Raw genomic sequence first — 16,849 nt, forward strand, 5'->3', positions numbered from 1 at the left:
GTTTAAGTCAATATTAGAAAGGTGTTCTTAATGTTTGTATATTCAGATCGTGGTAGAGTCAAACAAGATGGGACCGACATGGTTTAGCTGCTCTAGTGTTAATACGAACTTTGTCAAAGTAAAGCCACAGAAGGTCGTTAGAACATGTGCTATGCAAATAGAAAAACAAAAGCCATCTGTGTAAGCATTGTATTTGGGCCGATGAACGTGGATGACAAAAACGCCCCAGAACATGGATGACTTAAAGTTCCCATTCAGGCATTGTGAGTTCAGCCTCTGAAGTATTGGAGAAACAGGAGCTTGTCCTCGAACCTGAAAAGCATTCTGAAACCTCACAGATATGTGGCAATCTTGAAAAAGGCCACAACCTGAAGAGACCATAACTTTCCTTAACTTCTAGTGTTTGTTGTTTGTGCACCAGTATTGCCAGCAAAAGCCCTTCAGCTATATGGGTCTCAGCAGAGTGGATACTTAGTAGGAAAGGATGCAGGCTAAGGCCTGCATTTATTTGAATAGAAAACAGTGTCTTCTGTACAGTTTGTTGCAACCAATATACTCCAGAATCCTAATCAAAATGCTCAATAAAAAAATGCCTTCCTTTCAACTCTGTGGCCAGCACAAACAAAAACTATGGGAGTGCATGTCTTCCAGAACAATGTGCCAACTTAAGAAAACAGTATTTTTTTTTCTGTGAACCCACCCTCTTTTTATTATTGTGTTGCGCTCACAGAGGAGTAGAGAGCAGGGGGCAAGTAAATGCCCTAATCTTATTTACAGGACAGCAAGGCGCCACTACCAATGTGCCTCAAAGACACAACACACTGGAACTTGGCTCCCTTCCTCTCCTTAGCTCCTCTCCACTGATTCCCGCCTCTCAACGAAACATCTGTGTGCTCGGCACAATGCTTTGCCGTCGCCAAAACAGACATGACACACACACACACACAAAGATCTACACACATGCCACACATTCCAGTACACAGATCTGCAATCTGGCAAATTGCAATCCCTCAAGAGGGGCAGATGTTGACATTTGCTGTGACTAGATAAAACCATAAGAGTGGGCTAGTTTCTGGCAACAACCAAAAACGCTCCACAACTCCTGCTATTGGCTGGCTGGGTGAGGCCCTATGTCATGGGACAGTTATGGATGAGAAATTTGTGTGACTGGGGAGAGTGCCCGGGTCACGGGGCTGTTTGACAGTGCCATGGTTACCATCTGGGTAATAGATTCAGTTGTGTGTTAGAGCAGCTCTCACCCTGGGAAAGGAAAACAGGACAGGATACATGGGAACTGCCTTCTCTCCCCTTTAACTGCCCCCAGTGCACAAAATCTGCCTTCCTCTAACCGCCACTGCTATCGTCATTGATGTCATTTAAAGGTGGATCTCTGTGTTGGCAGAACAATTGCAGTATTTCTAAAAATGTGCCAGGAGGCTGTAGTACAGTCGGATGCTGGTACCCAACATACCAAGCACTCCGGACAGAAAGCCATCTTTCTAGGACTCTTCTCAGAGTGCCTAAATGTGACTCACACCAAATAATGGCAACAGTTGTCTACCACAACCTTTTAATAGTCGAGGAACAGGATCTGAAGTACTCCTGTCCTAAATGTTTTGTTGTTAAAACCCTACCCTGGCCTCAAGAAGAGTGTTCCATGATTTAACTGATTAAAGTCTCTCGGGGCTCTGTAGTGTTCCATCCTTGTAGCGGTCTCGGGCAAATCTTATGCATGTGCACTCTAACTTGTGCACAAATTCCTCGACTAACCGGTGCCCCCGCACATTGACTCTGTACCAGTACCCCCTGATTATATAGCCTCACTATTGTTATTTTACTGCTGCTCTTTATTTGTGACTTATTATTGGATAAGGCTTGTAAGTAAGCATTTTACTGTAAGGTCTATACCTGTTGTATTTGGGGCATGTGTCAAGTACAATTTTATTTGAATTAGTGTATGAGAGTGTTTGTGTATTTTAAAGTCTATTAGGCCCTCTGAACAGCTGGCAGAGGGTATAAATCAGAATGCTGAGAGCACTCTGCCCAACTGTACCACACACACAGGGCCCCAGGACAAGTGGACAGCACATAACACACAGCAAGACTCCAAATATGCCCCCCTCATCTCCCTCTCTCCTCCCCTTCTGGCCCTCACTAACATCACACAACGCTAATCTGAAATCTTTGAGAGTATTTTTAGAATTCTGCTAATGGGTGTCATTGAGGTTCAGGTGCACAAGATGCCTTTCGCTATGGTCAGGTGACAAACGTGTAAACGAGAACTTTGGTGGTCTGGAGTAAAACCACATGCAAATCTAAAGCATTATCCCAACATTCATAGGGCGATAAGTGATTTTACTCGAACTCCGCCAGCTTCTGCTGTCAAAAAGCCTGTGATTGATATTGACATCTGCAACAGTTCTAGAACAATTCAGTTCTGTATGAGGTGTCATGCTCTTAGTACACAGGGTACTGATAAACAAACTCCTAGAACTGTGGCAAACCCTCTTTCACAGAAAGGATTCTCTGCTGACCCCTTCATGTCTGAGCTGCATTTAGCCTTAACCGCCTGCTCCTCCCCCCTACCATCCAATCATTAAAGGGCCCATTATATCTCCTGTAAAATAAAACAGCCTGACCAGATCCCTCTCGATATATACACACACACAAAAGCAACAGTCAGAGTGGGAAACCTAAAATAGCTCCTGGTGATAAAAATAGATGTGGGGTAGGCAAAGGAAGGCACCCATCTTGTGGTTTCTTTTGGGTCCAAACACAGCTGTTTTTTCTACAGCAGAAATGACTTGTTTACTTGGACTAGATACACTTCACCTTATTTATCTGAACAAACGTGTGCAGCATAGTAAGGCAGGAGTCTGAGGAGAGCAACAACCTTTCCATAATAGCGACCTTCGTATAGCCTATATAGGGCAGAGCTGCACTTGCTCAAGTTGGTCAAGAAAGGGCAGCAGGAGTCTTTGTACAGTTTGCCAGTGCTGAACATCAATCTTGTAACAACAACACAGATGCCCTGAACCTCGTCGGGGGGGGGGGGGGGGGGGGGGGGGTGAGACGATTACTAAGGGTAAGGAAAAACAAGGTGGAGGGGAGCAGAGCAGGAATTCTGTCCTCACTGAGGTCATAGGCCTGGTGAGCAGATGTTTTCCCTTCTGACCCGTCTAGAACTCGTTGGACGGTGGATGGGAACCAAGAGAAACAGGCTTTTATACAGTCGCAATCGAACCTCCCGGACGTTCCAATCACGTAATTTGCCCAATTACGCAAAATGTAATACTCCCCTCCTCTACTCATGAACAAGGGTTGTCGAGTACCAACATGCACCCAGTAGACGGCTATTATTCCATTTGGAATCATGTCTGTGACGTTAGTGTCGCATTGACGCAGATGGAGCAAGCAAGCAGCCTTGGGAAAAAACATCACTCACGGGGGAAAGAAACTGAAAGTCATGATCGAGATCCTCAGCTTGGCACTGCTTAGCCCCCAAGCAGAGAAAAGCAGCACACATCCAATAGACTTCAGAAAGAGACAAAACGGGCACTGTGGGAGATCGGGGGAAAAAACATAAGCCTGTGTATACCCCTTTAGAGCACATCAGCAAACTGAACACACAATATCTCCTAGCACAAGTGTGTAGAGGATAAGAGTGGGCACAGTCAAAAGGTGCTGGGTATCTTGGAGCACTTACTGAGAGATTGATAAGACTCCTAGAGGGTAAGTCAATGAGGATCTGGGCAGCAGCTCAAGGCAGATCTGTGCCAAATGAAAACCCTGGGAACGAGTTCAGTTGGATGTGCCTGGCATGAGGCAGGATACCTGTGGTACCTAGGGCAACATCTGGCATGAGGCAGGATACCTGTGGTACCTAGGGCAACATCTGGCCTCAAGAAGGTCTAGCAAATCAGACAACATCTTTTTACTTACTGAACTTGCAGCTTGGAAAACTGACATGGGGGGGGGGGGGGGGGGTTCACGCTAGATGATAACGCTCATTCTTATGGAACTTGTGAAATTTAGGGAGCACAATTATGACCAAACTTGCAATAGATGCACTGCTCTCAGTTCTATTCATGCAACCCAATGAAACATGAGCATGAAGAGTATATGCAAGGACTATTCAGGCACAAGTTGACACCGATATAGAGCTTAGCTATAAGCTGAATATGAAAAAGGCCCAGAGCTCTGTAATCTGCATGGTGTAATGTAGAGTGTGTTGAAGACATTTTGTGATCTGTGTTTAAGTGTTTTATACATGTCAAGGCTTCAAGAAAGTAAACCTTCAAAGCAGGGCCTCGGCCGTGTGGAGGAGTGATTTATGACAACATGCTCACAACTGAAATATTTTAATGGGGTTGGGGAAAGGGACATATCAAGAGATACACTATATATACACAAATTTGTGCACACCCCTTCAAATGAGTGGATTCTGCTATTTCCGCCACACCCGTTGCTGACAAGTATAAAAATCGAGCACACAGCCATGTCATCTCCATAAACAATACTGCCCCAATGCATAGTGCAAACTGTAAAGTTTGGTGGAGGAGGAATAATGGTCTGGGGCAGTTAAGGTTTGGGTTGGCCCCTTAGTTCCAGTGAAGGGAAATAATAAAGCAACAGCATACAATGTCATTCTAGACGATTCTGTGCTTCCAACTTTGAGGCAACAGTTCAGGGAAGGCCCTTTCCTTTTTCAGCATGACAATGCCCCAGTGCACAAAGAGGTCCATACAGAAATGGTTTGTCGAGATCGGTGTGGAAGAACCCTGACCTCAACTCCATCGAACACCTGCGGGATCAATTGGAACGCCGACTGCAAGTCAGGCCTAATCTCCCAACATCAGTGCCCGACCTCACTAATGCTCGCGGCTGAACGGAAGCAAGTCCCCGCAGCAATGTTCCAACATCTAGTGGAAAGCCTTCCCAGAAGAGTGGAGGCTGTTATAGCAAAGGGTGGACAAACTCCATGAGTTTGGAATGAGATGTTCGACGAGCAGGTGTGCACACACTTTTGTTCATGGAGTGTACCAGACCTCAATAGGCCTCTCCCTCCTTCTCTCCCTCAGCTATCAGACGCTGCTATGGGTAGCCTGTACACTGCCTGTGCCTCAGACTGGCACCTTATATGGCAGCAGCTGGGTGAAGAGCAGGAGAGAGCTAGCTAGGTTGGCACAAGTTGAGTTCAGAGCAGAGTGAGAGACGACAGCACTGCAGAGCTAAGCTAAGGATGTAGGAAAGGGAGGAAGAGGAGAGAGCAAGGTGGCTCTGTTTTTAACTGGAGTTTTCAAAAAAAAAAAAGGGTTCATCATCCCATCACATTGATCCAACTTTTCACACAGGGATTGGTTTCCTTCATCCTTGAGCTTTAGGTTAGATGTACTACAAACAACCGGCGAGGGGTCCGGCTGGGCTGTGTAGGGCGGGAAGGTTGGAGGCGGTGGCAAATAGCATCTGACTTGTTACCCTGCGAGGAGGACTTCTGGGACACAGCAGAGGGTCTGGCAAAAAGAACAAGGGTTGTTGGGGCTGGGGGGGTTAGGGGGCTTGAGGGTGCGCCCCCCCCCATAGCGGTCCCGTCACTCTTGATTTAAGGGTCCTAATTAAGCCGCCACATGTTTTTATTTGGGTTTGCTCTCAGCAACGCCACAAACTGCTACAAAAAGCAGTTTCTCTCTTAAAAAATTAAAAACATGATTTTAACTCTGAACTCCAAGCCCCACTAGCCCGGCTACGGTCTTAATATTACTGAGAATGAGATGTGAAAACAACAGAGTGTTGAGCAAACAGACAGCGTATAAAGTCCCTGGTCTGGTCTTTTGTAGTTCGCTTTTTCATTCTCCAAATAAATCCCACCACTTAATTTCAAAGACAACGACTCCGGTCTGCCCAATCGCTTGCGAAAAATGGCCAAAATTTTAGGAGGGAAATTAGATGTTATCTACCCACTGAAAATACTATGTCTAGACAGTTGTGTATTTTTGCATATACATTGGCACCTTTTCTCATATATATATATATATATATTTTTTTATTTTTATATAAATGCCATTAAAAAACTGCCGTTTTTGTGCTACAGGGTTATGAACTGGTTACTTCAGGGGATAGGTTTTACTGCTAACCTACAAAGCATTACATGGGCTTGCTCCTACCTATCTGTCTGATTTGGTCCTGCCGTACATACCTACACGTACGCTACGGTCACAAGACGCAGGCCTCCTAATTGTCCCTAGAATTTCTAAGCAAACAGCTGGAGGCAGGGCTTTCTCCTATAGAGCTCCATTTTTATGGAACGGTCTGCCTACCCATGTCAGAGACGCAAACTCGGTCTCAACCTTTAAGTCTTTACTGAAGACTCATCTCTTCAGTGGGTCATATGATTGAGTGTAGTCCGGCCCAGGAGTGGGAAGGTGAACGGAAAGGCTCTGGAGCAACGAACCGCCCTTGCTGTCTCTGCCTGGCCGGTTCCCCTCTTTCCACTGGGATTCTCTGCCTCTAACCCTATTACGGGGGCTGAGTCACTGGCTTGCTGGGGCTCTCTCATGCCGTCCCTGGAGGGGGTGCGTCACCTGAGTGGGTTGATTCACTGTTGTGGTCATCCTGTCTGGGTTGGCGCCCCCCCCTTGGGTTGTGCCGTGGCGGAGATCTTTGTGGGCTATACTCAGCCTTGTCTCAGGATGGTAAGTTGGTGGTTGAAGATATACCTCTAGTGGTGTGGGTGCTGTGCTTTGGCAAAGTGGGTGGGGTTATATCCTTCCTGTTTGGCCCTGTCCGGGGGTGTCCTCGGATGGGGCCACAGTGTCTCCTGACCCCTCCTGTCTCAGCCTCCAGTATTTATGCTGCAGTAGTTTGTGTGTCGGGGGGCTGGGGTCAGTTTGTTATATCTGGAGTACTTCTCCTGTCCTATTCGGTGTCCTGTGTGAATCTAAGTGTGCGTTCTCTAATTCTCTCCTTCTCTCTTTCTTTCTCTCTCTCGGAGGACCTGAGCCCTAGGACCATGCCCCAGGACTACCTGACATGATGACTCCTTGCTGTCCCCAGTCCACCTGGCCATGCTGCTGCTCCAGTTTCAACTTCCACCTGACTGTGCTGCTGCTCCAGTTTCAACTGTTCTGCCTTATTATTATTCGACCATGCTGGTCATTTATGAACATTTGAACATCTTGGCCATGTTCTGTTATAATCTCCACCCGGCACAGCCAGAAGAGGACTGGCCACCCCACATAGCCTGGTTCCTCTCTAGGTTTCTTCCTAGGTATTGGCCTTTCTAGGGAGTTTTTCCTAGCCACCGTGCTTCTACACCTGCATTGCTTGCTGTTTGGGGTTTTAGGCTGGGTTTCTGTACAGCACTTAGATATCAGCTGATGTACGAAGGGCTATATAAATAAATTTGATTTTGATTTGATTTAGTTGGTCTGACAAAACATTTGTAAAAGAGCTACCTGATGGGAGAATCAGAGAAACCATTAGGATGTGTTAACACAGTGCAGAATGAAAATCAAACTACGGTCATTGCTAGCTTCTGATTCAAATAAAAAGCGTCGACCCAGTAAGTGTAAGGGACTGCTTCTGACACGAGTCCAATAAACATTTAAATCCTCCCTGCATGTAATCCAATGCTGAGAAGACGAGTACATAAAAATAAGTACATTCCATCAGGCAGCCAAGCACATACTGTACACACACACACAGAGCATGCCAACATGATAACAGGCTAACTGGGGCATGGGAGTAAAAAGGCCTTGTACTTAGTGTCTAATAAGTATGTAATACCTGCTGCTACCCAGCTGTTAAAGCTCTCACATGCTATCCTAATGGTTCTTGAATAAACAGCTTGGATTCCTAGTGGATGATGGGGTAAAAAAACAAAAAAAAGAATTGTGAAAGATGTGGGTCAAGTCAGTCACCCAGGAGGGGCATCAGCTGAGCTAACATAACCCAATCCCTCATCTGATCCATCTCCAGCCACATGGAGAAGTCATCAGTCCCTGCAGCTCTAACGCCACCAACCTGCTCCACCCGGATGTCGTACTCCCCGTTCAACTTCTTCCCTCGGAAATACTTGGCCCTGTGAGGAAAGAAATGGGAAAGAGACTAATGAGACAAGATCACAACTTTCAGAGCTTATAACCTTTCACCACACAGTAGCCTAGGTGAGTTTCTAGACAGGAAAAGATTCTCTACAGGCTTGATATGACCCGTGTAGAGACGACTAGAAAAATAGCTTCTCCAGTATCACCTAAATTCTGTATAATTATAAAAAGGTATCCGTTGTAGTGGCCACCTGTGTATACCATTACACGTTTTTTCACCAACAGAGAAAAGTATGTAGTCACAACAGTATGCAGTCAAAACAACCTCAGAATAATCTGTTCATTTGAAGGTGAACGGAAAGGCTCTGGAGCAACGAACCGCCCTTGCCGTCTCTGCCTGGCCGGTTCCCCTCTTTCCACTGGGATTCTCTGCCTCTAACCCTATTACAGGGGCTGAGTCACTGGCTTACTGGTGCTCTTTCATGCCATCCCTAGGAGGGGTGCGTCACTTGAGTGGGTTGAGTCACTGATGTGATCTTCCTGTCTGGGTTGCCCCCCCTTGGGTTGTGCCGTGGCGGAGATCTTTGTGGGCTATACTCGGCCTCGTCTCAGGATGGTATGTTGGTGGTTGAAGATATCCCTCTAGTGGTGTGGGGTAGAGGTCAACCGATTATGATTTTTCAACGCCGATACCGATTATTGGAGGACCAAAAAAGCAGATACCCATTTTCTTTTTAACTTTAAAATTTGTAATAATGACAATTACAACAATACGGAATTAACACTTATTTTAACTTAATATAAAACATCAATAAAAACAATTTAGCCTCAAATAAATAATGAAACGTTCAATTTAGTTTAAATAATGCAAAAACAGTGTTGGAAAAGAAAGTAATGTGCCATGTAAAAATGTGTGCCATGTAAAAAAGCTAACGTTTAAGTTCCTTGCTGAGAACATGAGAACATATGAAAGTTGGTGGTTCCTTTTAACATGAGACTTCAATATTCCAAGGTAACAGGTTTTAGGTTGTAGTTAATATAGTATTTATAGGACTCTCTCTATACAATTTGTATTTCATATACCTTTGACTATTGGAGGTTCTTAAAGGCACTATAGTATTGCCAGTGTAACAGTATAGCTTCCATCCCCCTCTCGCCCCTACCTGGGCTCGAACCAGGAACACAACGACAACAGCCACCCTCGAAGCATCGTTACCCATCGCTCCACAAAAGCAAGAGGCATAACTACTCCAAATCTAAAAGAGTGACGTTTGAAACGGTATTAGCGCACACCCAGCTAACTAGCCAGCCATTTCACATTGGTTACACCAGCCATTAGGCTGATAGGCTTGAAGTCATAAACAGCGCTGTGCTTGACAACAGCTGCTGGCAAAACACACGGAAGTGCTGTTTGAATGAATGATAACGGGCCTGCTGCTGCTCAGTCAGACTGCTCTACCAAATCAGACTTAATTATAACGTAATAACACACAGAAATACGAGCCTTTCGTCATTAATATGATCGAATCCGGAAACTATCATTTCGAAAACAAAACGTTTATTATTTCAGTGAAATATGGAACCGTTCGGTATTTTATCTAAATATTCTTGTTACATTTCACAACATAATTACGGAAAATTCTGGCAAATTAGTTCGCAATGAGCCAGGCAGCCCAAACGGTTGCATATACCCTGACTCTGCGTGCAATGAACGCAAGAGAAATGACAATTTCACCTGGTTAATATTGCCTGCTAAACTGGATCAGTAGTTATAACTAGTGATTATGATTGCTTGTTTTTTACAATATAAGTTTAATGCTAGCTAGCAATTTTCCTTGGCTTCTACAGCATTTGCGTAACTAGCAGGCTACTCGTGGAGTGCAATGGTTAGAGCGTTGGACTAGTTAACTGTGTGGTTGCAAGACTGGATCCCCTGAGCTGACAAGGTGAAAATCTGTCCTTCTACCCCTGAACAAGGCAGTTAACCCACAGTTCCTAGTCAGTCATTGAAAATAAGAATGTGTTAACTGACTTGCCTAGCTAAATAAAAAGGTATTAAAAAAATATATATTTTATATCCTTTCTGTTTGGCCCTGTCCGGGGGTATCATCGGATGGGACCACAGTGTCTCCTGACCCCTCCTGTCTCAGCCTCCAGTATTTATGCTGCAGTAGTTTACGTGTCGGGGGGCTGGGGTCAGTTTGTTATATCTGGAGTACTTCTCCTGACCTATCAAGTGTCCTGTGTGAATTTAAGTATGCTCTCTCTAATTCTCTCGCTCTTTCTCGGAGGACCTGAGCCCTAGGACCATGCCTCAGGACTACCTGTCATGATGACTTCTTGCTGTCCCCAGTCCACCTGGCCGTGCTGCTGCTCCAGTTTCAACTGCTCTGCCTGCGGCTATGGAATCCTGACCTGTTCACCGGACGTGCTACCTGTCCCAGACCTGCTGTTTTCAACGCTCTAGAGACAGCAGGAGTGGTAGAGATACTCTTAATGATCGGCTATGAAAAGCCAACTGACATTTACTCCTGAGGTGCTGACTTGCTGCACCCTCGTCAACTACTGTGATTATTATTATTTGACCATGCTGGTCATTTATGAACATTTGAACATCTTGGCCATGTTCTGTAATAATCTCCACCTGGCACAGCCAGAAGCCTGGTTCCTCTCTCTAGGTTATGGCCTTTCTAGGGAGTTTTTTTTTTTCTTCTTCTACACCTGCATTGCTTGCGGTTTGGGGTTTTAGGCTGGGTTTCTGTACAGCACTGAGATATCAGCTGATGTACGAAGGGCTATATAAATACATTTGATTGAAGAAGCCTGAAACGTCAAGTTTTCCAAAATAGCTTGAGACCATTGACATATTTGTTTCCATGATTACAGCACTGTGGTCCTTGTATAGTACCATACAAGCAAACATTCACAGACTAAAAACCAGCTGAGCATCATAATCAGTCAGAACATCATATCTCCCACCTATTAGGCACCTCATCAAGAAACAGCGAGCGAGGAAAAGGGAGGCGGATCTCAAATCAAAAGTATATTACAGATATATAACTCAATGTCCCTAAATAAGACTCAATGTCCCTAAATAAGACTCAATGCCCCTGTACACAAACAGTAAGTGATGCCCTTTTTCTGTCTGAAAACAATTTCCTGTTCCTAACCGTGACATCCTCACAGGCCAGGCATCAGGCTTCACTGGCATCAAACACCATAGGCAGGAAACCTGATGACACTTTTAGACAGCCTTGAAACAAAACACACAAGGAACAAACGAGGCAGAAACCGACAGGGATGGTGTCACTTTAAAAAGCGAAGGGGGTGGACATTCACATAAATCTGGACATTTCAGATATACTACCTCTCGTGCACACTTTCGGGCGTTAAGAGCTTTATGTTTATAGCTTGTGTCTTTGCCAACACTCTGTGGGTCCAGCCGGTGAACTCAACCCTAGCAGGCCTGGGCCGGTTATCAATCTGTCAAGGGCTACATGCTAGCTGTTGGTGTGTGTGCACGCCGCGCTCAGGCTGTTAAGGATTTAGAGTAACTGCCTCTAAACTTCTTTGGGATTGCACATTTTCTGTTCTCACACATTTGTCTTGGTGTCTTTTCAGTGACAGAAAAAAAAACATCCAAGCTTCTCTCGCTCTCGTTCCGGGCTCTTATGGCAACTTTCTACTAATCACTCCTTGCATGGCTGGCCCAAGAACAAATGACTTGGAAGGACATTTAATTTCCAGAGTGAGGTTAAAATTATTTTTTAATTACAAAGTTTAAAAAAGGACCACCTGTGTGCGCGCACGTTGCACAATTATTATTATTTTTTTTTTAATAGAACCTCTGGGCCTCGATAGACCCGCTTCAAGCTAATGAGCAGTCATTATGGCTGCAACATTTTAACTGTGTAATTAATACATTTTCTATATGGAAAAATCACTTCTTGGGTAACAGAATACTATTTTTTTTATTCGTTTGTTACTGTTGGACAGGTCTCAAACCTTTTCTAGCACAAGTTTAAAAAAAATATTACAATTATGAAACATGTTCAGAGTAACTCAGAAATTGTTTTGTAGCTTTCGTAAGCACTCTTTGTATTTTCCTGAATTCCATTTTCCTTGGTTTGGGATTTTCTTTCTCCAGATTTTCACTCTAACAATAACTTCTTAGAGAATCAATGAAATTGGAGGTTCTGAGTCCATTTCAATGCTTAAATTACAGAAGAAAAAAATGTTAGGGCGGGGAAAATAGATTTTTTTGTGTAACACCCCTTTGATTGTGCATTTTGTGAGATGTGTGTGTTGCTGTATATGTCATGACAGAGCTTGCAAAACAAACACCCATCCGATTGATACAAATAATCGTTATATAATTCTTCCAGGTAAATCTACGGCATCATTACCGCTAACTGGCTAAGTGACTGAGACAAACAAACACACCAGACATATTTGTATCAATCGGATGGGTGTTTGTTTTGCAAGCTCTGTTCAAATTGCCTTAAATTAACTAAGGATAAATGTCAAAATGTATTAAATTGATAGTAGCCAGGAGCTTAAGGTGTCTGACACTCAGTTTGCGGTTGAGTTCTCATTCCCAGCCCAAATCAGACGGGGCCTGACCGCCCGGCCTTATACATGATAATAAAAACGCTTGATTGTATTTAAAAAAAGGCATGTATGACTTGACTCCTATACTGTGTAATGGTATGATAAGAATGATTGTCGCAAATCAGCACGATGGCGCTACTTTTTTCAGAAATATTTGGCGAGCTACTTATAGCTGGGCTAAGAGCTATTGGGTGCTTGCAATGAACCCATTGGAGACCACTGCTATTTAAAAAAAAAAGTTTTTTTTAAACATTCAAGGATAAAATGTGTTGTAACAAATGCAGTCCAAGTGTTCAACTAGGAAACAGAAAGCATGTGCTGGAACGTGGTAACAGCTTCTTTCTATAACAAAATACAAATGAAATACCCCAACCACCAAGACACTCAGTCAAATAATGAAAACATCAGTAGCCTAAACATGCGCCATGTGTGCTTGATAACTACTGAAAATCAGCACAAAAGCAATAATGGCATCATAATTAATATAAGGCTCGATATGACAGCAGTCAAAAACAGTAAATTGTCAGCTCATTAGAGCATGTCCATGTCACAAACAAGGAAAGCATGGCGAATGCGTTGCGAATGTTTTTTACTTGAGATGCAAGGTCTCTGGTCTCTCAATGATGACATTTTGAGCTGATAAATCGGCCAGTAGCATTGTCGTCTGCTTGTTCAAGCCAAACGAGGCCGTCCCTCCTTTCTCCGGTTTCACTTGGTGGTGGCGCAGGCATCTGCTCAGTGCACAGTGTTCTGGCTTTTTTTGCGCTTAGACCTCAAGAGGTGCAGGTTCAGGCGGAGGCTCAGAATCAGAAGAATAATCAGAGATGCTGTGATTCATTTCTTCCCCACCATCGGAGTCGTTTTCATTCAGATTTTGTAGCAATGCTAATGCTGCATGTGCATCCATTCATCTTAGTCTTCTTGCCATTTGAAAATGTTGCATGCTCTCACTGTGTAGGCCAGAGTAGACAGCTTGGATTCGGTGTACTGATATAGCGCACATACCATTTTGAGATTAGAATAGATCAAAACAATAGAAATGCCCGTCCTGTTCATAAATTGGTGATTACATAATTATCTTTCGCTTCCCCTCACTCATCAACTCACCCATTCCCTGCCTTTCTCCCCCATGATACTTTACTTCATTTATTTAATGTTGTTATATCGGTTCAATTGGTTGTTTCGGTATAGTTTAGGTTCAGTTGAGGCAATTATCGGGGTGATTATCAACTGGGCATGGCCCCTTCAACTATCAGGAGAAGGCTCTGCTGTCAGGAGAAGAAACTCTCTCACCGGAGAAAGCATCCGAATGAGCTTAACAGCACCCCTCTGTCTTACTATATATAGCCCATGTATCTGATGCTGTCTGGATAAAAAGATGACATGCCATACTATTTTGTTTGTCCAGACAGCAGATACACAACGAGACAGAGGAGCTATTGTTTCGCTCGCTCCGCTTATTTATAAATCGGAGATTGATGAGTCTTAGTTAAGAAAAATACCTACAAAAATAAGAAATAAAAGTAACAAATAATTAAAGAGCAGCAGTAAAATAAAGATAGCGAGGCTACATACAGGGGGTACCGGTACAGAGTCAGTGTGCGGGGGCACCGGTTAGAATCCCCCCTATCCCCGTTTTCCATATGCTCCTTTACAGTAACAGACGCAAATGGGGTTAATCTCATCACCGATCTTCTTAAGGTTTTCCAGCTGTTGACTATAAGATCCATGGTTATACTTCCTTGTCATTTAGTTAGCGGTGAACCTTTGAAAATGTCTGACTTGGATACAGTAAAGACCAATGCTCTGTCACCCAGGGCCACACTTACCTTCACCATGACAGTAGTAGAGCATGAGAAATTAAGCAAGACCAGGAGGCTTGCGTATGTACTAAAAATGACATGTTTTCAAGCCAAAGAATTCATTGCGCAACTTGTCATCACTTCAAATGATCAATTAAATGTACAGTCAGTGGGACTTTAAAAAGTTGTGAGGTGAGCAGCCCTTCGCATGGTTCCAAGAGTAGACACCCAGACAGGATTTGGCCCATGTTCTCCCCAAACAGTCACACACCCATTGTAAAAACATCATGCAGAGGAATCCAGAATCTTTACTATGAAACTTTCCCCCTCATTGCATTAGTCTCCCATAAAGCCAAAGTGAGTAATGTACACTGCTCAAAAAAATAAAGGGAACACTTAAAACAACACAATGTAACTCCAAGTCAATCCACTTAGGAAGCAACACTGATTGACAATACATTTCACATGCTGTTGTGCAAATAGAATAGACAACAGGTGGAAATTATAGGTAATTAGCAAGACACCCCCGATAAAGGAGTGGTTCTGCAGGTGGTGACCACAGACCACTTCTCAGTTCCTATGCTTCCTGGCTGATGTTTTGGTCACTTTTGAATGCTGGCGGTGCTTTCACTCTAGTGGTAGCATGAGACGGAGTCTACAACCCACACAAGTGGCTCAGGTAGTGCAGCTCATCCAGGATGGTAAATCAATGTGAGCTGTGGCAAGAAGATTTGCTGTGTCTGTCAGCGTAGTGTCCAGAGCATGGAGGCGCTACCAGGAGACAGGCCAGTACATCAGGAGACGTGGAAGAGGCCGTAGGAGGGCAACAACCCAGCAGCAGGACCGCTACCTCCACCTTTGTGCAAGGAGGACTGCCAGAGCCCTGCAAAATGACCTCCAGCAGGCCACAAATGTGCATGTGTCTGCTCAAACGGTCAGAAACAGACTATGAGGGTGGTATGAGGGCCCGACGTCCACAGGTGGGGGTTGTGCTTACAGCCCAACACCGTGCAGGACGTTTGGCATTTGCCAGAGAACACCAAGATTGGCAAATTCGCCACTGGCGCCCTGTGCTCTTCACAGATGAAAGCAGGTTCGCACTGTGCACATGTGACAGACGTGACAGTCTGGAGACGCCGTGGAAAACGTTCTGCTGCCTGCAACATCCTCCAGCATGACCGGTTTGGCGGTGGGTCAGTCATGGTGTGGGATGGCATTTCTTTGGGGGGGGGGGCGCACAGCCCTCCATGTGCTCGCCAGAGGTAGCCTGACTGCCATTAGGTACCGAGATGAGATCCTCAGACCATATGCTGGTGCGGTTGGCCCTGGGTTCCTCCTAATGCAAGACAATGCTAGACCTCATGTGGCTGGAGTATGTCAGCAGTTCCTGCAAGAGGAAGGCATTGATGCTATGGACTGGCCCGCCCGTTCCCCAGACCTGAATCCAATTGAGCACGTCTGGGACATCATGTCTTGCGCCATCCACCAACGCCACGTTGCACCACAGACTGTCCAGGATTTGGCGGATGCTTTAGTCCAGGTCTGGGAGGAGATCCTTCAGGAGACCATCCGCCACCTCATCAGGAGCATGCCCAGGCGTTGTAGGGAGGTCATACAGGAACGTGGAGACCACACACACACTACTGAGCCTCATTTTGACTCGTTTTAAGGACATTACATCAAAGTTGGATCAGCCTGCAGTGTGGTTTTCCACTTTAATTTAGAGTGTGACTCCAAATCCAGACCTCCATGGGTTGATAAATTTGATTTCCATTGATAATTTGTTGTTTGATTTTGTTGTCAGCACATTCAACTATGTAAAGAAAAAAGTAGTTAATAAGAATATTTCATTCATTCAGATCTAGGATGTGTTATTTTAGTGTTCCCTTAATTTTTTTGAGCAGTGTATTTTGACAGACAAAATCTGACATTTTTCCTTCATTCTTACACGTCAACATGGGTTACGCTATATGACAATAAGAACTCACAGCCAGATTTTTCCCACAGCAATCACAATTACCCTCACTTTGACAGCAGATATGACAAACACATCAGTGATTGTAATGCATTTACCAAAGAGTGGTTGGATAGAGTAATCTAATATAGGATCATTCAAGAGCCGGTACATTGTTCAGATTCAAACAACAAACTGACAGTTTCTTGGCTTGCAGAATGTCATGTGGCATGGCATTCTTAGGAGGGTGTGGCATGACAGGTAGCCAATGGCAAGTCCGATGAGGGCAATATGGTGAGAGAGGGGGACGAGGCGGTAAGCAAGAGAAAGGAGAGAGGGGATCCTGGGAATGAGAGATTCCAAAAGACAGTGAGAGAAAAACAGGTGAAAACAGGAGTGAGAGATCGAGAGCTTGCGAAAGATAGCATGAGAAGTGG

At 44.5% G+C, this 16,849-nt stretch overlaps 1 protein-coding gene across 1 annotated transcript in view; it reads right to left on the reverse strand.

Annotated features, from left to right (window-relative positions):
• The window catches only part of LOC109896789 (synapsin-3), a 121,733-nt gene that overhangs the window by 90,265 nt on the left and 14,619 nt on the right, over positions 1–16,849 (reverse strand). The window contains exon 3 of the mRNA XM_020491142.2: positions 8,023–8,080. Within this exon, the coding sequence (XP_020346731.2) occupies positions 8,023–8,080 (58 nt within the window). The remainder of the gene's footprint in view (positions 1–8,022; positions 8,081–16,849) is intronic.

Source organism: Oncorhynchus kisutch, linkage group LG9 (genome assembly GCF_002021735.2).
Source record: "Oncorhynchus kisutch isolate 150728-3 linkage group LG9, Okis_V2, whole genome shotgun sequence".
Taxonomy (NCBI): domain Eukaryota; kingdom Metazoa; phylum Chordata; class Actinopteri; order Salmoniformes; family Salmonidae; genus Oncorhynchus; species Oncorhynchus kisutch.